This window comes from Lemur catta, chromosome 4 (assembly GCF_020740605.2).
Source record: "Lemur catta isolate mLemCat1 chromosome 4, mLemCat1.pri, whole genome shotgun sequence".
Classification (NCBI taxonomy): Eukaryota; Metazoa; Chordata; class Mammalia; order Primates; family Lemuridae; genus Lemur; species Lemur catta.
The window spans coordinates 19,734,777-19,758,760 of NC_059131.1; the positions used below are offsets into that span (position 1 = coordinate 19,734,777).

Genomic DNA, 23,984 nt, shown 5'->3' on the forward strand with positions numbered 1-23,984 from the left:
GAGGTAGGAGGATCACTTGAGATCAGGGGTTTAAGATCAGCCTGAACAAGAGCAAGACCTGGTCTCTATTAAAAATAGAAAAAAATAGCTGGGTGTGGTGGCATGCGCTGGTAGTCCCAGCTACTCAGGAGGCTGAGGCAGGAGGATCGCTTGAGCCCAGGAGTTGGAGGTTGCTGTAAGCTAGCCTGACGCCACTGCACTCTAGCCTGGCAACAGAGGAAGACTTAGTCTCAAAAAAAAAAAGAAAGAAAGAAAGAAAGAAAGAAAAAGAAAAAGACAAAGGGGGAGGTAAGTATAAAAGAGGTCCTTGATGTCCACAGCCCAAACCTGGACTCAGGGTTGGCTGCTGTCAGGGGGCATCAGGGCTGAGGGTGCCCTCCCCCTGGCACCTTACAAATCTTGAGAACCAAGCCCACATCAGTGCTGTGGTCCAACCTCTCTCCCCAAAGGGACCCAGCTCCCCTTCAACCAGCCTGAGGGCCCCTGGCCTGCTGGAGCCTTCGGGAAATGAATGACTTCCCAGGACGCCCCTGGCTCCCTGCCTTCCAGCTTTCTCCTGCAGCCACACCTGGGTACGTGGGGACTCTCCCAGGATCAAAGACCTGGGCTTGAGCATGCCCTGAGATAGGGAAAAAGGAGTGAAGAGATGGGTGGGTTTTAGCCTACATCTGAACGGATATCTGAGGGTGTGGCGCTGGGGGAGGTCTCTCCCACTGAGGGATTCTGCAGTTCCCAAATGGCCAATTCGGTTTCCCCCTCCTGAGGAGTCAGCACAAGGGGTGAAAGATGCAGTGAGACACAAGTTTATTGGTGGAGCTGCAGAGAAGTCCTCCCTCTCTCTGGGATAGCCGAGGGTACAGCACCAACAGAGGGATGGACAGACAGACCCCCGAACAGACACATGGATGGAGCAGACTCAGACCACAGCACAGCCACACGGCACAAAGACACACAGGCCATGGCACCAAGAACACACACACACACACACACAGAGAGACAACACCACAGGGCTAGGACACATGGACAAAGTGCAGGCATTGGGGCCCCTGCATAGACAGAGCGAGGGCCACATGGGGAGGGGGCCCCTGCTGACCTCCCCCAGGCATAGGCACAACAGCAGCACACAGACAGGCAGATGCCCCCAGCCAGCCAGCCACACAGACAAATGGACTGCACGGAAAGGGGCTCACGGCTCCCCAGACAGTGGGGAGCAGGGACCACGGGCCTTTCACACCCCCCCACTGCAGTGAGGCCGGGGAGTCCCTGCCCCTGAATTGGTCACATCTATTCATCTGACTCCCACCACACTCCCCCCCCACACTTTGGTCTTGCCCACTGGGGCTGGGGCTGGGGCTGGGGAGTTTGGCAGGTGGAAGGAGGGGGAGAGGGAGGGGTCTGGGCCCAGCTCTGTCCCTTCTCCGTGATCAGGGAGGAAGGTGCTGAGAGTCCAGGGCTGAGCTTGGGCCTGGAAGTGGGGCGAGGATGGGGCCGTGGCTCAGGCTTGGGGGGGCTCCCGGCAGCGCAGGCACTGGGCCATCTCCGGCTGGTACTGCTCGACCTGCAGGGTGCAGCTGGAGAATCCAAACCGGGAGTAGAGCCGTGATGAGGCTTCAGCCAGGACAGCTTCAGGGTCAGCAGTGGAGTCTGTGGGAGAGCGATAAGAGGCAGCATCAGTCCCCAGGGAGTCAGGAGCAGGCAGGGGCTGAGATAAGGATGCACGAAGAGGCTGAGGGCTGCACAGCATTAAAGCCACGCGTAAATGTGGAGCTTGCTTTTCTTTCTGTACTGTATGAACAGCGTAAAATCGTCAAAGAAAATGTTGGAGACACTCACCCCTAATTGACCATGCTAACACACTAAACTGTTCCTAGTCTTCTATTCTCTTCTGTCTTTGGGTATCAATATTTCAGCAGCCATACCACTCGATTTCCCAGGACAATCCAGATGTTAAATATTCTGTCCCATTGTCCCTCTAGAGTTACCATCAAATATCCCACAAATTATAATATTTTTGGCATCCAAATTGCATGTCTCTGATTGCTTCTTGCATCTGGAAGAAACTCAAAAATCCTTTGTCAGCTCATGAGTCACCATATATATTTTTAATAGTTGAATCATAATGTAGATGTAATTTTATATTCAGCTTTTTTCTCTCAGCATTATACCATAAACATTTTTCCTAGTTGCCATACATTCTTCATAATCATCATTTTTAATAGTTATGTGACACCCTAGAAGGGAGGTGCCATAATCTATCTAGCTGTGGCCCTGTCACTAGACCTGTAGGTACCAGTAATCTTTTAAAGGGTTGCTGGTTCCCTGTGCTATTTCAGAGAGGGTGAAACCTCTGCCAGAACACCATGTCTGGGACTCCTTGTCTCCAACATGCAACATGCACACATATGTGTGTGTGTGAGAGAGAGAAAAGTGAGAGAGACAGAGACAGAAACAGAGAGAGATCAGGAAAGACTGAAACAATCCAGTAATTCAAGCTTTGTCCGTGCTGGGGGTAGGGGCACGTGTGCAGAAAGTAATTGGGTGGGGTCAGCGCACACTCACCAATGGCCAGGTGTGCAGAGGCAACATGGTAGGTGAGCGTGAGGGCCCACAGGTGAAGCTCATGGGTTGCCCGGACTCCTGGCACTGACAACAATGTATCCCGCACGGGTTCAAACCCCACACTGCGGGGGGTACCTGCAACCAGCACCAGCCATGTCTCACCACAAGGGACACTCCTGCCAGGGGCAGCCCCCTAGCCTTCACCTCCTCAATCCTGTATCCAATTACCCTGTTGACCCCCATGATTCACCCTATGCCCAAATCCTCCCACCCAGGCATTCTCACCACTCTCTTCGGAGAAAAGAGAGGTGGCCCAGTGCTAGAGGGAATCAGAGAGGGCCCCAGGGTAGGGAGCAGTGGTTTCTGATTCACCTTCCATGAGGATGCGAAGAACATCCCGAAGGGTGGGCGCCGTGGATCCAAGGGCACAGATGGAAAAGAGGAAGGTGCTGATGGGGTCAGCAGCCTTGTACTGAGGCTGTAGAGAAAGAGACCCCTGAGCCCAGCAACCAGGGACCTTTCAGAGCAAGATCTAGGGGCATCCTGATGACTAGGACCTGAGAGGCCCCTGGGAACCCTGTAGAGGGGAAAGGGAACGTGACCCAGGGCTGGGAGAGTCCTGGGGAGCTGGGAGGTAGAAACTGGAGTCAGGGGGAAGGAGGCTGAGGGTCCTGGGAAGGAGGGGCTGGGGTGTGGAGTTGCGGGGAGGAAGGCAGGGCAGGCCCCCACAGATGATACCTTGAAGTAGATGAGGATGGAGGCAGCCAGCACCCCAAGGCTCTGCAGGAGGTCACCCAGCACGTGCACAAAGGCTGCCCGGACACTGGTGTTCCCCAGGGGCAAGGGCTCCCCAGGCCCCTCCTCTAGCGGCGCATACTCCACCCCCCTGGATCCGTGGCTGTGGGGGGGCCCAGCCTGGTGCAGCACAAAGGCCATTCTGAGGGAGAAGCAGAGCAGCTCAGCCCAGGGGGCCTGCCCTGGCCGCCCCTGCCACTTTGTCCATGCCTCCTCCTCCTACCTCCCACGTAGCCCTTTTTCCACCTATATTTCCAGCCCCAGGAAGAAAACAGCACTGTCAGAGAGAGAGAGAGAGGGAGAGAGAGAGGGAGAGAGAGAGAGAGAGAGAGGGAGGGAGGGAGAGAGGGAGGGAGAGAGAGAGAGAGAAAGAGAAGAAAGAAAGAAAAAAAGAAAAGAAAGAAAGAGAAAGAAAAGAAAGAAAGAAAGGGAGGGAGGAAGGAAGGAAGGAAGGAAGGAAGGAAGGAAGGAAGGAAGGAAGGAAGGAAGGAAGGAAGGAAGAAAGAAAGTGAGGGCTGAGGAGAGAGAATACTGGATTTGGTGCCAGAGATGTGGATTCAGATCCTGGCCTTGCTACCTAAATAGCTATGTGGCTTGGGCAAGTCACCTGGTCACCTGTTGGGATCGATTTCATTAACGGTAAACTAGAGGTAATACTGCCTACTAGGGGTGGTTGTGAGGTTTAAATGAGACAATACTGATGAAAGCCCCCAGCAGAGTGGCTGGTACACAGCAGGCCCTTAACAAATGTCTGTTGACACTGAAGTTTAGGTCTCTATCCCAGGCCCTTCCCAGGCAGGCCCAGGGCAGACAGTCAAGAGCTGTGTGTGCATGTCAGTGTGTCTGGCAAGGGAGGGGAGGGCCAGCTCTCCCATCCCAGAGGAAGACCCCTCACTTTGAGCCCCACATGGTGCCTGTTCCACACTGGAACGTACAGCAGATTGGCACAGACTGCGATGCTGGCGGTCAGCAGCATGGCACCCCCCTCGATGTGGTAGTCGCTGTGCAGCAGGCGGATGAAGGCCAGGTACAGGAGGATGCCAGTGACCATCCAGAGGGACACCACAGAGGCCAGAGCCCCCAGAGTCTCTGCAGGGGGAGACAAGCTGTCAGAGACCTGCTCGGGACCCTGAGAGGTACCCTCCGGCAAGACTGGAGGGTCACCGGCCATGCAGGGGCCTTACCTGAGCGGTGCCAGCCAAAGGTCATGGTGCGGGTGGCTGGACGTGTGGAGAGCCAAAGGGAGAAGAGGCTACCCATCATGCTGCCCACGTCCGCCAGCAAGTGGGCTGCATCGGTCATAATGGCCAGGCTGTGCGCCAAATACCCGCCTGCCAGGGCAAAGTGACGTACAGTGCTGGTTCCACTTAGCAAATGTCAGGTAGTGTGTGCGTATGGGTGTGGAAAATAAGTTGAGGGATACACACCAAAATGTAAATTGGGGTTTTCTTGGGTGATGGGATTACAGGTAGTTTTCATTTTCTTCTTTTCACTCATCCACTTTTTCTAGTTTTTCTACAGTGCCATCTTTTTTTTTTTTTTTTTTTTGAGATGGGGTGTCACTATGTTACCCAGGCTGGCCTCGAACTCCTGGGTTCTTCCCACCTCAGCCTCCCAAGTCGCGGGGATTACAGGCATGCGTCACCATGCCCGGGTTACAATGACATAATTTGTTTTAATAACAAGAAAATAGGCCTTTAAAAGCCCAGTTAACACTTAGAAGTCAGCCCTAGCCCATGAGCCCCAGACCTTGGCCCCAATTCCCCTTGGTGCTCTGTCCCTCACCCACTCCCACTTCCTGAGTCCTGGGCACCCAGCGCCCCCATCCCAGCCATCCCCATCTCTGCACCTCCACCCAAGAATATCCCCGGGACTCTGAGTGGACAGTGGCTTAGGCAGGTGTCGGGAGGATGCTCTCCAACTTACCCACCACCTCCCCAGCCATGAAGACGAAGCACACAGCACAGGCGGCGTACAGCTGCCTCCGCGCATGCAGCCTCTCGGGGGTGAGGCCCTGCTGCGGCAAGGGGTCCCTGTGGCAGTGGTGGAAGGGCATCTCCACAGGTTTGGGCTCCTCGGGTAGAGGCTCTGAGGGCTCTGTGAAGAGACTGAGGCGAGCAGCACAGTTCAGCCTGGGCCTGGCCCACAGACTGGCCTGCTCACCCCAGGTGCTCCGTGCCCCAGGCTGGCCTCCTCAGATGTGGCCCATCTCTCACTCCATCTCAAGGCCTGTCATAGCCGGGAGGCTTGTGGACAGAGGGCCATGTGGGAGATGGGGGCCAAATGAACAGTTCAGACTCCAGCCTCCCTCTCCCTTCCATACACAGAGCCACAGAGTTTAACAGCTGGAAAGCACCTTACAGACAGTCTAGTCTAATATTTTACTAAATAAATTAGAAATGTGAGGCTCAGAGAGGGAGAGAACGTATGGAGGCCACACAGCCAGTTGGTGGTAGAGCTTAGACTAGACCCCAACCGAATCAATTTATTAAGCTGGTCACCACAAGGAATACAAAATGAACAGGACATCCCTTCTGATCTCCGAAAGCCCTTGGTGAACAAGACAAATGTGTACCAAATGCTACGATCCAGAGCAGAAGGTGATCATTGCCATTAGAGCGGTTAAAGTGCTATCAGGGCTCTGAGGAGAGAGAGATAGTTTAATTCTAACGAGGAAATCAAGGAAACAGCTAGAGGAGATAGTGTGAGAAAGGCTTTGAAGAATGGGAAGCATTTTGGTAAAGATGGGGTGAACATGCCAGGCAAAGGCAATATGAAGAGAAGCTGCTATGACAGTGTGGAGCTGGACTCCGCACGTGATCCTGGCCTTAGTGCACCTCCCAGGCCACTCCCACATCCTGCCCCTCCCTCTCTACACATGCAGCTGAAATGGGGCCCTTTAAGAGGGGAGTGGAACGTTGGGACCCAAAAGGTCTGAGATTCCAGGCACAGAGAACTGAGGGCTAGATTCCAGAGCTGAGGCTGTCATGAGGAGTTAGGGGTGCAGACTGTTATGGCTGGGGATGGTAGTGGTGGGGGCACTGGATTTGGAGTCTGCTACACATTAACTGGGCCTCAGTCTGACCACAGGCACCCAGCAGAGGCCACCTTAACTGCATAGTGCCATAAGCCTCCCCTGACAAATAAACGGGGCTGAGGGCCTTACCCAGGGATCCCAGAGACTGGGCTCAGGCTGAACGAGTTTTATGTCCATTCTGGGCCAATTCTCACCTCCACCACTACCCAGCCTGAACCCCAGCAAGGACAGAACCTTCCACAGAATAAAGGACATGAATAGAAAATACAGTACTAGGGGAGATGTGACGAGATTACCCATGAATGAAAACAATGGCTCCAGATAGAAAAGTGAACACAGCAGCAGAGTGGGGAGGGATGCCTGGGGCCTTCTGGCGAGGAAAGCTCTGCCAAGTGGGTGAATGGAGGTTTGAAGGAGGTGGGGGGGGGACATTTGGTGCTTGTAGAGAAAATTCAAGTGCTTGTAGGTAAATTGATCTCTCAAATTTCAAAAGCCCCATCCAAGACTTAGAATCTGGTGTGTATGGTTCTGGGTGTGTTTCCAGAGGAGACAGAGAGATGAAGGTGGCTTTGAAACCCATCCTCGTCCATTCAATGAGGTGTGCCAGGCAGTGTACGCATAACGAAGCCCAGCCTAGTGGGAGAGACAGATGTGAAACAAATGACTTACTATGCAAGGAGAGGCTGGTGCTGGAACGGTTATGAACAAAGGACTTTGGGGCACAGGGGAGGGAGCACCCACTCACAGGGGGTAAGGAGAACTTCACAGATGAAGATATGTTTAAGGAGAGGAGACCTAGGTGGAGAAGGGTGCTCCAGACATGGGGAATGACAATGACAAGGTTTGTGGTGTGGAGTTCAAGTGTGAGGCACCAGGGGAAGGGCTGAGGAGGAAAGTGATGGGTTCAAAGAAACATACAGGGAGATACATCGATTGCTTGAACCAGTATTTCCTGAGTCCTGAGATGACCTTGCTGATTGGGAGGAAGAGAGGAAAGGAGAGCAGATGGAGGGGTCTAGAACAGACAAGGCCAGAGCCTCCTGGCACAGGGTTTTAGAGGAGGGGCAGGTAGGTTAGGAAGTGCCTCTTTCAGAAAATGCTGCAGGATTTGGTGACTAATGGTCATATGAGAATGAAGACGGGCTGGGAGTCAGAGATGCAGGTCTGAAGAGCAAAGCACGGCTGGGTGGCTTTGGAGCAGTGGGCAAGATGCCTTCCTGGCCTTGAGGTACAGCACACCAGTCACCAAGGTAGCCACCCATCAACAGGCTGCTGCCTTTTGTTCTGCATAAATTGGGCACTGAAGAAGCCTCATTGTTGGTGTGCGGGGGTGTGTGTATGCGGGGTGGCTATATTCTGCTTAGAGAGGAGGAAAGGCTGGTTCCTCTCCCTGGCCCTCTGAAACCCCCAACAAACAACAAATAATATTGAGTGGGAAGAGGGATGAGGTAGTGAGGGGAGAAGAAGCGGAAGCAAAGTCAAAGGAGATGTGAAGAGATGCCAGGGCCATGGCTGAAGCCCCCCCAGCTGCCCAGTCTGCAGGCCCCTGCAGGAAAGGGTCTCCACTCCCTTGTGTTCACCCACTTCCCCGCCCACCCAGGTTTGAGGTCCCTACCCAAGGAAAGAGCGAGAAACACACAGAAGCACCACGTCAGAGACAAAGGGAGAGAGCTGAGAGAGAAACAGAAAGATTGGGGAAGAGAAAAAGCCAGAGACCCTGCCAAATTCCGGAGACAAACGGACGGTCAGCCAACAGACAAAATGGCCAGCGGAGGTGGCCCGGGAGGGCCAGCGCGGCCGCTCCGAAGGCCAGGGCGGAGGGCGCCGGCGGGCACGGGAGGCCGGCGGGCACGGGAGGCCGGCGGGACGCGGAGGCGGTTCTCCGGCCGCCCCCGGCCCGCTGTCCCGGCCGCTCGGCGCGCCTCATTTCACACCTCGCCGCCCCCGGCCCCGTCTGTGCGGAGCCGGGAATACCCCCGCCGCCCAGATCGCACCTGCTCCTTCCTTGCCGCCCCCTCGCTTCCCCGCGGCCGCCCGCCTCCCGGGGCCCTGGAAGACCCCCCGCCGAGCCCGAGCCCAACCTAGGACCGGGTGCCCACAGCTGGCCGTGGCTGGAGGGGGTGCCCCGAGCCCGGGCGCGCAGAGGAAAGGACCCGGGGCCTACAGATGGGGCTCCGGGGCGGCAAGGTGTTCCGCCTGGCCCCGGAGCAATGCGGACATCGGGGGCCCCCAGCGCCGGCTGCGGCCCGACGGAGCGGCAGCAGTTCCCAGGGAAGTCAGACGCGGTGGGGGCAGCGGAAGGGTCTGGAAGCTTGGGACGCCGGCCCGGGGCCGCTTCGCCGGACCGGGAGAAAATTAGGCGGCCGGGAGGAAGAGTAGGTGGTTGTAGAGGGGCTGGGGTCGGGGCTGGCTGGGCGGGCTGGCTGGGGCGGGGGACCTCTGTGCGGCCTGAGGGGACAGAGCCAGGCGCGACAGAGCCAGGCGCAGCGGGGCCGAGGGAGCCGCGGTGCGCTGGGGCGGGCAGCCAGGGCAGGGAGACAACGAAATGGACCGAGGGTAGGAGTGTGGCACCCCCAGGCCGAGCGCCAGCCAAGGTCTGTCCTACCTCTTCAAACGCAGGCCGCCGCCAGTGCCGCCGCGGTCCCGGGGGCTCACCAGACGAGTGGTCTCCGAGCCCCCAGTGGCGGGAGAGGGCTCCATGTCCCAGCTGCCCTGACCGTCTAGGCCCCGACGAGGGAGGGAGAGGTGGGGCCGGCCCCGCGCCAAGTCCAAGCGGCCCGCCGACCCCTCGACTCCCCGCAGGGCCACGGGACCACCAGAGTGGAGGGAACTGCAGCGACTGTGGCGCGTGGAGTCCGAACTGCAGATCCCGCGGCCGCTGGAGCCCCGCCCCGCGTGGGGCGAGCTCCCCAAGCCCCGCCTCCAGGCTCCCCGGCCTCTCTCCCACGCCTAAGCCCCGCCCCGGAGCCGCGCCCCCATAGCCAAAGCCCCACTTCCCGACGCCACAGCCTGGCGGTGGAAGCGGGAGCGCCCCGCCACCCTGGTTCCAGAGAACGCTCCATCTCCATAACCCCGGCCCTCGGCGAACTAGCCCCGCCCCCTCCCAAGTCCCGCCCACCGGTTCCAGGCCAAGCTCCTCAAGCCTAGGGACCTCCCGAACAAACTTCACCCAAGGCACATGGTCCTTTGCATGCCCGTGCGGGGGGGTATCGCCCCGCCGCCCCGTTACCTTGTGGCCCCAGCCCCTATGCGGAGGCTGAAACAGGTGTGGACCCATTACCTATCTCGAGAGAACCAGAAAGAATGTGGGTGATTGGTGGTGACACGCCCTGGAGTACTGCAGGGACTCCAGCCGGAAACCCCTCTGTGGAGGATCTGGGGTCGGAATTCACGAGCAAAATGTGCTGCCAAGCACTGTACTGCTAATGATCATTTATTTTTATACGGAGACATTGGGTGACAAAAAGCTTCCTGCTCTCTTTCAACCCATTATTAACCCTGCTCTTCCGATGAGTAAACTGAGTCCCAAAGGAAGAAGTGTCCAAACATGCAGGCCGTGAATAAAGGGCTTGGACTGGAACCCCATCCTCTTTCCCTCCCGGGGTCAGGACGCTGCAGTTGACTGAAGAGAGTGTAGGTCACGGTGCTCTCACAGGCGGGGGCAGCCGGAGGAGTCCATGCCATCTCTCTGGGATCACAGCCACTGTTTATGGAAGGGAGGCTGAGGCTCAGCTTGTCAACTGGTGATTCCTAACCTCTGTACCGTACCTGTAGCACCTTCCCGCGTATTACCTCATTTTGCCTCATTTTGGGGAAACTAAAACCCAGGGGAAGGAGCGACTTACAGCAGAGTCGGTGGCCCAGCCTGGAGTCGAAGCTTCAAATGCTCAATGTTCTCTGCCCTTGGCACTTGCCGCCACTGTAGAATGAAAAGGGGGTGGGAACTGGATTGTGCACTCCAAGCTGTGACAGTCTGTGAAGAGGAGGGTCCGTAGGAGGAGGGGAGAGAGTGAGCAGGGATGGGGAAGCGTGGAGGGTGGGAGTGATTAGTGAGCCCAGGCTAGAAACCCATCAACCATATCCTTCAGAACACACTGAGCGTCCTGAACTGAGGGTTCCGGAGATACACACCTGCCCTAACATTGTTGTTCCAAACAATGACCCTGCGCGCGTGCACTTACAAAAACAAAACTGGTGCACGTGCCAGATACAGTGGTGGAAGTGATGGGGTTAACCTGGGAGAGCTTCGCGGAGGAGGTGAGGCTTAAACGGATTAGGCAAGCTGGGCGGCGGGCTGGCAGGGGAGAATGCTAGGCTCCTGCCAAGGTTTGCGGGCGGGGTGTTCGAAGTGATGTACTGCGCGGTACAGGGGAACCGAAGGGTCTGCGCGCGCCTCCGCCCACGCCACGCTCCTGGCCTCAGGCTGCCTTTCCTCGGCGCCTGCCCCCTCTCTCTTGGCCGAAGGCCCAGCCCAAAGCCCAGACGGGGCGAGGGGGCGATTGGGTGAGGAAGCGAAGGGGGGCTTTCTCCCTCCAACCTCCCCTAGAGGCGTGGGGCTAGAAGGACCTCAGCTACCTCCTCAGGTCACAGGGGGACAAACTGAGGCAGCGAGTGGAGAGGTCACTGGCCAAGGTCACCTCCTTTGCCCATGTCAGAGCCGGGGTGGGACGCATGTCCCTGCGCGGCTATGCCAGGGCCCCGGGCACGCCCCACCTGGTGCCGTCGGTTTTCTAAGTTTCCGCACCCGACCTAGGGCTTTCCCCAATTCTGAGAACCCTGGAGCTGGCTGGGATGCGGAGAGGCCACCGCGCACTCCCAGGCTCTGATGCGTTAGCCTGGCCCGAAGTGGCCGGGGTGGGTGAGCTGAAGAATGGGGGGAAACGGCGGAGCCCTATGCGGAGAACGGGCTTCCTGGCAGACTCAGCTGATGACGACAACAGGGGACAAAACAACAATGGCTTCCTCCGGGATTTCCCTTCCTGCGCAGCCCGCCGCGCGCGGACAGCAGCCCTGACTGCCCAGGAGGGGGCGCAGACGCTGGCACGTGCCCAACCCGCCACCGCGGGGGAGCGCGCAGGCCGGGAAGGGAGAGGCACGTTGGAGCTGACCGCCGCGGAACATGTCGCCTCCAGAAGCCGAGGGCGCTGGCAGTGGGAATTCCAACCTTCGCTTGGAAATTTATGTAAGGAAAGCTTGGCAGCAAAACAAGGTGCTTGCACCTGTTTCTCAAAGAGCCATCAAGTGGCCTTATGAAAATCTTTGCAAAGGGTCCTCGCGAGTACCAGGCCTGAGGAAGTCATGCTTCACCTGGACAGGAGCTGGGAAAATGACTCAGGAGTTGGAAGGTCAGCTTAGGGTTGGTGACCTGTATGGAACTGTAGTCCTGTAAGAACTGTTCATTCAACATTTACTCAACATTTATTCCCTGCCATGCAGCCTGCTAGCCTACCAGGGGATTGGTGGTGAACAAGATAGACCGTTACCTCCCCTCCTGACTGCAACTTGACTGCAAGAGATTTCTGCTCTGCAGTCCTTTGTTACTGATTAATCCACTTGCTCTTACTGCCTGTCCTGTCCTGCCTCAGGTATCAATCTTCTCTAAGTTGTGTCACTAGGCTGCTCTTAGTCCCAAAGGCATGACTGAGGAGAAGCCCTGGATGTCCCAGGAAGATAGGTCACTGCCACCTTCCAGAAGGCCTCTGTCTGGCAGAACAGGCCAGAAGAGAGGTGCAGGGGGTCCCAGACTAGAAGTCCATGCTGGACCAGTTGATAATGGGAGAGGAGAGCAACACTTACCACTGAGGTCAGAGCTTAAGCTGGGCTAGAGATCTCAGGCAAAATCTGTAATTTAAGCCTGTGCGCAAGAGTTAACAGTTGAGAGGTCCAAGCCAAGCTGAAGTGTATGGGAAGAGGCAACCTAGAGGTCCAACTTGTACTCCATTCTCTGCTCAGATGTCACCTCCAGGAAGCCTTTCCGAACTTACCCCAGGCTGAGGTTTGTGCTGCTCCCCGGTTCTCTCAAGGCTCACTGCGATCATCTGAGCAGAGCACTCACCACATTGTAATGAAATCCTCTGCTTGTCTGTCTCCTCATTAGAGTCCAACTCCCTGAAGGCAGGAATTGCGTCTTTCTCATACTGTGTCCCTAGTGCCCCACTAGTGGCTGGCACATAGTCCTCAAGTAAGCCATCCCAGAAAAGAGGAGCTGGGTGTCCGAATGGAAGCAGGATGGAGGAGGGAGGATTTTAGCTGGTCATAGAGAGGATGAGGGAGGAGGCCTTCCCTGGCCCCCATACTAGGTTGGTTCTCTTGTCACATGTGCTCATTGCACACTACATTATTTTCTTTCTTAGCCTTTATCATACTGTAATTAAACTGTTATTTGGGAATTATTTGTTTCTTCATTTGGCTTCCAGTATACCATAATCTGGTTTTCCTTCTGGTTCACTGACTGCTTATTTTCAGCCTTTTGCTGGTTCTTCCCCACCTACTCAATCTCTTAATGTTGGATTAGCCCAGGACTGGTCACCCTTTTCTCTTACCTTTACACACTCACTCCCATGGATTTATCATCTAGTCTTCAGCCTTTAAATACTATCAAGTAACAGCAAAAAGTGATGGTTGTTGAAGCTGGATGTTGGGCACACGGGGAATCACTGTACTACTCTCTCTATATTTGTATGTGTTTGAAATTTTCTATTAAAATGGATTTTTAAAAATGGCATCTATCCTGGCAGTGGTTAAGATGAAAAAAAAAAAAGAAAGAAAGAAAAAAAGACATCTATATGGTGATGATTCCCAGATCTCTCAGTTGGACTCCAAACTCAAATACCCAAATGTCAGCTTAACATATCTTCTCTAATGTCTAATAGACAGGCACATCAAGCTCCATAAGTCCAAATCTGAGCTCCTGATTGTCATCGCATCCCAAACCTTCTCTTTCTGCAGTCCTCCCATATCAGAACGTGGGAACTCCATCCTTCCATTTGCTCAGGCCAGAAACCTTAGGGTCATCCTTGACTCCTCTATTTTCACCCCACATATAAGCTGTCATTAAATCCTGCTGTCACCCTTGTCCAAACCACCATCATCAGCCTTCTCAATTATTGTAGTGGCCTCCTAGGTGGGCTCCCTGTTTCCACCCTTATTGCCTTATAGTCTGTTCTTAACCCAGTAGCTAAGCAACACAGGTCAGATTTTGTCACTCCTCATCTTACTCAGAGTACCAGCCAAAGCCCTTCTAATGGTCTGCAAGGTCCTACACAATTTAGCTTCCTATGAACTCACTTCATACTCCTCCCACCTCACTCCCCAGCCACCCTGGCCTTTGTGTGAGTCCTGCAACATACCAGGCATGTTCCTGCCCCAGGGCCTTTGCATTTGCTCACCTCGCTACCAATAATGCACTCTGCCAGATGTCTCACAACGTCCTCACATACTTCAAGTCTTGACTCAAATAACACCATCTCAGGCCCTCTCTGCTTGTCCTTTTAAAAAGTGCAACCTACCCCCACATTCTCTTTCTCCATTCCTTGCTTTATTTTTCTCCATAGTCATCATGACCCTGTAACATACTATATATTTTATTTACTTTGTTCACTGTCTATCCCCTCCCACCAAAAGGCAAGCTACATGATGGCAGAACTTTGTGTCTGTTTTGTGTGCTGCTGTACCCCCAGCACCTAGAACAGTGTTGGGCACATGATAGCACCCAATAAATATTTGTTGAAGGTTTTGATGAATGTCTGTCTCCCACATTAGGCTATAATCTACGAGGTCAGAAAAAGAATTTGACTGCTTATTGTTGTATCTAAAGTACTAGACATATAGCAGTGCTTGATAGATATTTGTTGAGTAAGCAAACTGATTAAGGAAGAGGACAGCTCATGGGGGGAAATGGTGTGAGAGCACCTGTACAGAGGTGAGAAAGAATAGGGATATTTAAGGGGGGGAGACCAATTTGATTGCTGTGGAAGGTTCACTTTAGGACAATAGTAAACAATGAGTTTGGAGGGGGTTGGTATAAAGTTGTAGAATTCATTGCAGGATTTAAAAGGTTGTTTTGCATCCTGTAGGCTATGAGTAAAGCAGCGATAATGATGGAAGCATTGCTTTAAGAGCATTGATCTGGTGGCAGTATGCAGGATGAGACTGGCAGCAGGGAGAACAGGCAGGAGGCTAGGACAACAGCCAGTGGGATATGGCAAGCTTTTAACTGGGGTACTTCAAGGCTGTGGGAGCTGAAAAGAAGGAACACAGGAAAGAACAAATGATTTTGAAAAAAAATTAATGAGATTTTTAACCTGAATTTGGGGAAAATAATAAATCTACATCCCAGTGATGCTTGGGTTTTGAACTTCATTATCTTGAAAATAGTCATAACAGTAACAGAAATGGCGAAGCCAAAAGGAACAACCAGTCTGGGGGAAAGATATGGAGTTCAGATTTTAGAGTGTAGTTTTGAGGCAATGGGACACTGGCACATGGATGACATCAAAGCCTCCCCTAACAGCAGAATCATGGGTATAGACTGGGTCTTGGATGAAGAGAAGAGAGAACATAAGCGGAAGCTAAAGACCAAGCCACAGAGAACATCCACAGTCAGGAGGCAAGAGAAGGAAGAGAGCCAGCAAGGGGACAGGAACCTTAACAGAGATGCAGGAGGAGAACCAGAAGCCCGCAGAGCCCAGGAAATCAGAAGACCTGCAATTGGTGGGGTTGAACAGAAAGGAGCGAAGTGATTTAAGGACCAAAGTCTCTTCCCAAAGCGTAGCCTGATATTTTTCACTTCAATTAGTTACTCTGCCTGAAATGCTACCAGTTACTCCTTTTGCATTAGTGAGAATTAATTAAGAGGATGTAAGGTATTGTCTCTCTTACTATAATCTAAATTACAGTGTTGTAACCAGATTGCTTTCTACCTAACCGTTAGAGATGAGGTCATTCTATGGAGGCAACAGTTTTATTAGAAATGTTGAAAGGAGAGGAAATGAGAGTGGTAATTTGGAGTTTAGGCTGCTTGGGGAGGACCGAGGGGGGTGTTTTGGATAGCCAGAGGGCAGTGTGAGGGCTCTGGGTAGGGGAACAAGAAATGGGGTTCTAAGAGGGTTCTAAGAGGCTGGGAGAAGGATGTAGAAGGATGGAAAGACACCAATGACAATTTGCAAATCTTACAGGAAAAACCCTGTGTTTTCTCCTCTTCCCAGAGAAAAAATGAAAAGCAACTTCTCTCCTTATAAAATTGGGAGGAGACAGGATAGAATTATTACAATAATAGTAAGAATAATAAAGCACTTATCATGTGCCAGGCACAGTTCAAATTAAATATTTAATCCTCACAACAATTGTAAGAGGTAGACACTATTACCTTCATTTCACAGCTGAGGCAGGTGTGCTGTTAGCCTGGCGTTAGGTCTGCAGAGTCTGGGGTTGCAGGTCAGAGAGGACAGGGACATGAAGCAGCCTGTCTAGCTGAAAGCCCCCTACCTCCCACCCCAGATGTCTGGCCTGGGGAGGACAGGCAAACAAAACTGGGCTGGCAGTACTTTGGGTCACATGTAGTGTACATGCCTTCTACTGAGGGAAGGGAGAGCAAGACATCACCAGACTTCACCCATGAGAGGACATGAAGATCCCCCACAGCTTTGGGCTGCCTCCAAATCCAGATTTTAAAGTGGAAAGGGAGCTGGCATGTATAAGGCACAGTCACGGTGTAGACACTGAACTTGGAGTCAGAAGACTCAGGTTGCGGACATCACTGGGTAACCTCGAGCAGGTCAATCTTTCTCTCTGGACTGCACTTTCTTCAGTTATATTAATAAAATGAAGGCATTGGATTAGAGTTAAATCTCTGAGGTCCCTTCCAGCTCAAAGACTGTATAATTCTAGAACAAACCTGGTGGTTGAGTGTGACAAATTATGATTGCTCTCTCTCACTGCATATGTTCTAGAGTGTGGTATTTTGAGTATAAATATGCCAGTGTCTGCTGTCTGTATGTGTGTGTATTCCAGCTATATTACTAAACTTTAGTTGTTTGTGGGTAAATAAGGGATGCTTCTTGGTTTTCTCCAGGAAAGACCAAATGGCTCTGGGCGGGTAGTAAACTGTAAGATCACTGACTCAAAGTATGGTGGGAGGGCAAATGGTTCAAGAAAAGGTTTTAGTCTGTAATCATTCTTTGGTATAGTTATTTTTGTTTTTTACATTCAAGTCTTGACATCAACTCTGTGAAATGGCACAGGTTTTCTATAGTGAGGAAAAAGAGACTGTGAGATTAAATGACTTATCCAAGGTCACACAGCTTGTTAGAGCCAAAGCCAGTTACTATCTATGGCTTCTGACTCCTGGCTTGTGTGTTCTTCCTAGTACTGTGCTGGGTGTTAGAAGAGACCCTAGAAGCCTAAGCAAGAGTGAGACCCCATCTCTACAAAAAAACAGAAAAATTAGCCAGGCGTGGTGGTGCATGCCTGCAGTCCCAGCTACTCAGGAGGCTGAGGCAGGAGGTTCCTCTGAGCCAGGAGTTTGAAGCTGCAGTGAGCTACACTGATGCCACTGCATTCTAGCCCAGGCAACAAAACAAGACCCTGTCTCAAGAAAACAAAACAAAACAAAAAAAAAAAAAAAGAGACCCTAGGCATAGAAAACAGAATCACTGTCTAGGTGAAGGCAACATGGAGAGCCTCTGACAAAGGATGCCTGGCCAACATGCCTGCTAGATTCCCATCTCTGCGGTTTGCTGGCTGCAGTGTCATTTCACTCAGAGCAGAGCCTCCCAAGACTTAAAGATAATGGCTATTTCAAGAGCCATGAACTGTGATTAATTAGAATGTCAGAGGGCAATGATAAGAAGCAAAAACATTCTGGAGCCTCTGGCAAGATGTGAAAGATGTTTACTAACTCCTCTCAGAACTGAATTAGCCCTTTTTCATTCTGTGAAGCAGGGATGTGATGATACCACCCCTCAGGGTTGTTGTGAGGACCCAAGGAGATAATTAGGTAAAAGTGCCTCTGAAAAGCTACACAAATGTCTGCTCATCCATTCAATCAACCAACACTCTCGAACACCTACAATATCCCAGGAACTGTGTTAGGAACTGGAGGAATACAGAATCACGTTATCATCTCCCCTCTCCCCTTCTTTCTCCATCCTTGTTTCTTCTTGTCTAGGGCCATATGAAGGAAGATGGGCACTGTAATCCTGACCAATTCCCCAGCTAAGTGCTTCTGTCCTGGGGAATTCTTGCTATGGTCCAACCTTCAGACTTACATTGGATCAGCAGAGGGCTCCCTCAGCTGTAGCTCATTCAACAAATTATTAATTCCCTTACTGTGAGCTGAGCATGGTTCTAGGTGCTAGAGATACAGTGGTGAACAACCAACCAAGGTCCCTGCCCTCATGGGAGCTCACTGTCAACTGGGGAAGGCAGCCCTTAAACAAATCAATTCGCAAATAAATATATATTCACAAACCATGGTGAGGGTATTAAGAGGTAGGAAGAGAGAAGTAGAACCCAGCTCAGAAGGCCTCTCTGAGGAGGCACAAAGCTGAAATCCTTGAAGGATGAGAAGTCAGCCGCACAAACAGCCTAGGGGAGGAGCCCTCCAGGCAGAGGGAACAAAATGGTGTAAGGCCCTTGAGGTGGGAGTGAACATAGTGTCTTCAAGAATTGGCAGGAAAGCAGTGGGGCAGAGCTCAGAGCAAGCAGACAAGGGCTCTGGAGTGAGAGGCAGGGGCAGGACCTTGTCGACTGAGGTAAGGAATTCGTTGTAAGTGTATTTCTAATGCTTCTCTCTCTTCCCAGCGCTAGTGAAGAACTGAGCTGGCTTGTTCTGCTAGTTCTGTCATTCCATGATGGTGATGAAAGGTTGGAGATTCAAGAAATTTGGCATAATAGAAACCACCAAAAAGATTTTCAGCTTTGGCCGGGTGCTGTGGCTCATGCCTGTAATCCTAGCACTCTGGGAGGCAGAGGTGGGAGGATCGCTTGAGGTCAGGAGTTCCAGACCAGCCTGAGCAAGAGAGAAACCCCGTCTCTACTAAAAATAGGAAAACTAGCCAGGCGTGGTGGTGCGTGCCTGTAGTCCCAGCTGCTCGGGAGGCTGAGGCAGGAGGATTGCCTAAGCCCAGGAGTTTGAGGTTGCTGTGAGCTAGGCTGACGCCACGGGCCCTCTACCCCAGGGAACAGAGCGAGACTCTGTCTCAAAAAAAACAACCTAGAAGGGGAGGTAAATTTGTACAAATAATTGTAATAAAGGGAAGCGAATGATAAAAGCCACAAGAGGGTTAACAGACAGGTAGTGTCAAAATAATAAAGCTTTTTCAGTTACATGTTATAGGAGGAGCCTTTCAATGCCCCTCTATGGAGAAAACCAACACCACAAAGTGGTAAATTATAAGTGATGTAAACACTGCCTCCTGTAGGAGATCACAGGAAGTGAGGCCAGGTGGAGAAAGATGCTCCCATGCACCGCAGGTGGGGATGCAAACTAGTACTTTTGGTACATTTCCAGGAAGAAAGTTAGCAACAGTGATCAAGGTATTAAAAAAATTCACTTTGACCCAATAATTCCATTTCCAGGCATCCATCTTTAGGAAAAAATTAAAGATTTGTTCAAGGATTTCTGATAAGAATTTTCATTATAAGGTTATTATACCATCAAATAGTTTAAAACAACTTAAATATCCAACCTGGATCACATAATTAAATTATCGTACACTCTCATGATGGAATGGTATTTAAACAAAGTTTCTGAATGAAGCACAGTAGTGACTTTTGGAAAAGCTCATGATACCATTTTAAAGGGATGTGTAAACAAATCATTACAATATAATAGGAGAAATGCTTTGACAGACAAGATGGGAATAACTGGGAGAGAAAAGGAAGGAGTCTCAGGAACATTGACATTGGAGGTGGGTCTTGAATGTTGGGGAGGAGTTTCCAGGTGGAAGGAAAAGAGGGAGACCCCTAAATTCTGAAGAAGACTGGGAAGATAATACACCTCTTGTGAAGGGCTTGTAGCAGCCATACCTCTCGTCTGCCACGGTCGGCAAGCCCACTGCCTTTCTTTAAGTGAGTTGGTGAGTCCTGACGGCCATCAGGTCGGGTGGTACTCTGCGCAGATGCAGCTGGTGACCCCAAGCGCCGGAAGCAACGCTCAGCCGCCCACCCGGATCCCTGCGCTCAGGCTTCCTGTGCGCGAAATAAGTCCCAGGCCCAATGTAGCCTGCCCACCCAGCTTTTCTGTGGGCGCCAAAAACGACCCAGAGTGTCGCTGCAGTGCGCAAGCCCAGTCGGCTGCTGGACTTGGCCGGTGTGAAGTTTCACGCCCGGGAGGATGAAGGGTGTGTGAGGCCTATGTGGCTCAAGAGAGCGACTCCTAGGTAAAGGAGCAGGCCCAGCTAGGGAGTCGGCACAGGGCCAGAGGGGCCTTGACTGGGTTCTCCCTGGCGGTAGGCCCCCCAGGCCTCTGTCCGGCTCTCTCTTCCTTCTTTGGGCCGCCCCACTAGTCTCCCCTTTCTGCTTCCTTTTTCAGCCCCTGAGTCATCCTTTTGTGTTCTCCCCACTGGCCTGTCTCTGAGGGGCAGAGGTAGGATGGTTTGAGAGCGGAAGGCTGGGGGGAAGAAGCAAGTCCCTGACCTGGCTGCAAGCACCCCCCTCAGGCCTGGCTTCCAGACACCCAACTTCTCCTATGCAGCATGCAGTTTGGTTTCTCCGTTGGTAATTGTGGATCTTTCCTGACCCACCTGTTCAGGGGCTGGGGCTGCCCTAGTCTTGCAAACCCACCAGTGAGCTTGGAGAGGCCCAGGGCTGTTTACTTAAGATAAAAGGAGCTCTGGACAAAATCAAACTCTTCCCATGACTTTGACCTCTCTTTGGTTATGCCTCTCTAGGATGTGGGGTGTTTTGAGGTCTGTGTAGCTGGAGGATGCTGGGAAATGTGAGGGGAAGATGTTTCCTCTTTAAAATTTGAATTTGAATTCCTTTCTGGTCACCTGCACTCTCCTGCTGGTCACTAGTCACACTCGCTGTTGTCTTATTCTTTCATCGTCTTTTACCTGCCTAGCCCCTGAAAGTAACGAGTTTCCTTTTACTGGAAGTTCACTGCTCCATGCCCTCACCTGTGGAAGTTCTCACAAATGCTTTTTCTCCTCCTGCTCAGAGCATGTCTCAAGTGGAGGAAGCAGCCCGGCGGCTGTCCAAAAGTGGGAGGAGCCTCTATGCAGTGCTGGAACTCAAGAAGGGTGCATCACCTGAAGACGTCAAAAGGGCATACAGGTTCAGACCTCAGCCCTTTGTTAAACCCTGGAGTTTTCCCTTTTAAACCTTTTTCTTTCTACTTTGCTCCCTGACCCATTTTTAAATCCCAGGAAGCCTTCCACTTTGGGGCCAAATGGGGCCATCACCCTCTTAACTGTGGCACGGGAAGGAATTTAGACCTTGGCTCCTTGCCGCCATCCTTTGTACCACATCTCATGCATTCTTTCTGCACTATCCAGATACCTGTCCCTGTTATTCATCCTAACCCTCCCTTCCCAGCCATTCACCATCCGCCTCCCCACCCACCTTTTGGATATTGCCTGGGTAGGTCACTGGCCTTGAAGTATCATCCAGACAAGAATCCAGGGAACCCTCAAGCAGCAGAAATATTCAAGGAGATCAACACAGCCCATGCCATACTGAGTGACCCTAAGAAGCGGAAAATCTACGACCAGCATGGCTCATTGGGAATATATCTGTATGATCACTATGGCGAAGAAGGCGTCAGATACTATTTTACTATGAATAGTTGTTGGTTCAAGGTACACAATTCTTCCTAGTCCCTTAAGAATAAGGAAAGAGGGGTGACCCTCCTCTTCTAGGACAAATGCTTCTGTCCTCTCATTTTCTGGGCGCTGGGAGGATTGAAGGAGGGGGAGCTCAAATGGTAATAATGAAAAACTGCCAGACTGAGGCCATTGTCTCCCACCTTTTAGACACTTATCATCCTGTGTGTACTTCTCACTTGCTGCTGTTGCTGTTGTTGCTGCTGTTTTTGCTGTGGAACACTTAAACCACCTCCTGAGGAGGTTACTAGGAGAAGATACGAACAGAACGTCCAGAGAGAGCCTCCAAGGCCAGGTGAGAACCATAGGCAGGGACTGAGGTAAGATCTGGATTAGGAATGAGAGGAATGGTTGGGAGTGAGAAAGTCCTGTGAAAATGGCAGTTTCAAGTCTGGTATTGGGGCAGAGTGAAGAAAGAGAAGGGGATCGATATGTTTCTGTGAGCCTTATGCCACAAACTGACAATGTGGTGTTGGCCTCTCTTGCTAAGCGAAGGAATGGGGTGGGAGAGTATGCCTAGAAAAGGCAGTAGTTGAAGACAGGTTTGAGGATGCAGTTTTTTGCATCTAAAAGGAAGATGAAGTGTCTGAGATTATTCTCACCCCAAATAGTTCAACTTTAAAATTGTAGGTTGACTGAACTTCACACCAGTGCCACCTAGTGATGCTAATGCGTAACAGCAGAGTAATGAGTTTCTCATCAGTAAACTAAACTTACTCTTTATGTATGTAATCATGTATATAATTCCATCACAGGAGCCAAAAGTCACTTTAGAAACAACGAATATGACGAAGATGATTAAGAGATGAAGAAGAGTGAGGTAGGTAAACTGAAAGGCAGCAATAATTAACAGATAAGAAAAGCATATAAGTAACTTCACATGAGTCATTGGTGCAAAGTTTATATCTTTATAATATGGACTACAAGTGTTTATATTCTTACATATCGGGGGTTTGCTTTAAATCCTAGGTTATCGTTCCTGGTTAACAAGGTACTACCTTCTTCTGCCACTAGGTGCTGACCCAGTGAGGGTGCCTTCTGCTGCCCAGTCCACCGGACACATTGAAGAGAGAAGCAAGTAGCCCTGTCCTGACATTGACCCTGATTTAACCCCTCTTCTTTTAAGAATCCCAACTTCAGAAGCATTGATGACATCTGTCCCAGTAAGGACATCATCTCTGCCCATGGTGGTACCACTGACCCTGGCTGTATGGAGCCACCTGGCTACTCTTGTTTTTAGTCCTTGTCCCAGTTTTAATGTCAGAGAGCAGCCCTCCCATCCTTACCCTTATGAGATCTCAGCCAGTGGTGGCAGACTTTTCCTGAGATTCTTTGTCCTGTGCCTGCCTTGTTATTTGAGCCAATGTCAGCTGGCAGAGCCCCTGAGCCCCTTGTGATATCTCTGCCAGGATCCTGATAACTGGACAGGGTGGATTCTGTCTGTGGGTCCATGGAGTTGCCGCACCAGTTAACTCTCCTTTGTTGCAACATTGTATACTGGCAACCCCTGGCATCAGCTCGTTCCTAAGCCAAATATACCTTTCTGGGGCCAGTCTCACCTTCTTCTGTACCCATGGCCCTTGGCATTGCCATCCTCATTCCACCATGAGTCAACTCAGGAAAAGTCTGAGTGTACTGGAGCCTTAGAGGTAGTCCCATCTTTGGATTTTCCTTGGACTTCAGCTATAGCACAACATGAATGAGCCTTGGTCCTGTGGGTTGACTGAAGTTCACACATCAGTGTCTGCCACCCTCCATCCTTTTTATCACATCATATGCAGGCTGATCACCATATACCTTGTTCTTAAAACAGGGGCATGGAATGTGATAAGGAAAAGATTGCACTTGCAGACTCTTTCCCCATTCTCGCCTCTTCATGCTGCCTGTTTGGTATCCTCTCTGCATTTATTTCCCATCCACCCAAGGTCAGAGCCTAGTAACTCCTCAAACTTCTCTCTGTGGACTGGGAGAAGGACTAAAGAATGTCAGTAAATAAAAGAGCTTTTGTCTACTGCCAGTGCATACATTGGGCCCAAAAAAGACAAATTGTGCCTGAGGTAGAAAAAAAGGCTTATAGGAGAAAAAGAAAACCAGTGCTCACAGTTGGGACAGGCCTGGTTTGGATAGTTGGAGTCCAGGACAACTGGACTTGGGAGCCCCAGAGCCTTGTGATTATGACTTTGTCAGTGCTCTAAAATTTCCCTGGGTGCCCAAAATAGGTCCCTGGCACTCAGGTCCTTTCCACCCAGCTCAGCTTCTCTCAGTTTCCCAACAAATTTGAAATCATTGGAGCAGCTCCAGTGATGTGTTCATGGACTAGAATCCCACACTTTCTCAGGGCCATGCTCCTAGGTACTTCCAGGCCCTGGCACAACAGCCACTTCTAGCCTCTTGAGCTTCTTTTTCTAGGGTGATACAAGAAAAGGCTGAGCAAGAACAAAAGTGAGCCAGAAGTGTTGGACAAGAGGCTCTCTCCCTAGTCTCTGGTGCGGCTGTTCTGAATCACACGGTCTTAAAGAGGAGGGCCAAGGCCACTAGCTAAGCCTGTGGAGGAGGAAACTGTCAGTGACTGCAGGTCTAGCAAGATGTTTCCACCCATCCTAAACCATGTATGGTGCCTCTCACACAGGCCATCTTAGATTCTGTGTCACTGTCCTGGAAGAAGGGCCCAGCCAGAGCAGGGATCAGGGGTTCGCAGAAGCCTTCCAGGTGAGGGCCAGTGAGAGACCAGCACCGTTGCTGGCCCCCCTTTCACTCTGAGCAGTGGC

At 51.7% G+C, this 23,984-nt stretch overlaps 2 protein-coding genes across 5 annotated transcripts; one reads left to right on the forward strand and one right to left on the reverse strand.

Moving 5' to 3' along the window:
- Positions 1-787: 787 nt before the first annotated feature.
- SLC30A3 (solute carrier family 30 member 3) lies at positions 788-10,743 on the reverse strand. Of its 4 annotated transcripts, none has more exons than XM_045549260.1 (9): positions 10,523-10,743; positions 10,237-10,310; positions 5,281-5,462; positions 4,539-4,685; positions 4,290-4,443; positions 3,298-3,496; positions 2,932-3,037; positions 2,560-2,694; positions 788-1,644 (listed from the first exon to the last, which is right to left on the reverse strand). In XM_045549260.1, the coding sequence occupies exons 1-9, from the start codon at positions 10,532-10,534 to the stop codon at positions 1,496-1,498; spliced, it is 1,158 nt and encodes a 385-aa protein (XP_045405216.1). In that variant the 5' UTR covers positions 10,535-10,743; the 3' UTR covers positions 788-1,495. The 4 variants fall into 4 exon arrangements, 3 of the variants coding, with proteins under 3 accessions (XP_045405216.1, XP_045405215.1, XP_045405217.1); XR_006734647.1 differs by lacking the exons at positions 10,237-10,310; positions 10,523-10,743 and adding exons at positions 1,834-2,050; positions 8,997-9,257 and having other exon boundaries at positions 1,559-1,644; XM_045549259.1 differs by lacking the exons at positions 10,237-10,310; positions 10,523-10,743 and adding an exon at positions 8,997-9,464.
- Positions 10,744-20,555: 9,812 nt separating this feature from the next.
- DNAJC5G (DnaJ heat shock protein family (Hsp40) member C5 gamma) lies at positions 20,556-22,027 on the forward strand. Its single transcript, XM_045549263.1, is given in 5 exon segments — positions 20,556-20,668; positions 20,930-20,945; positions 20,947-21,192; positions 21,367-21,511; positions 21,972-22,027. Coding segments are annotated over 5 exon segments (567 nt in total). The 3' UTR covers positions 22,019-22,027.
- Positions 22,028-23,984: the final 1,957 nt, after the last annotated feature.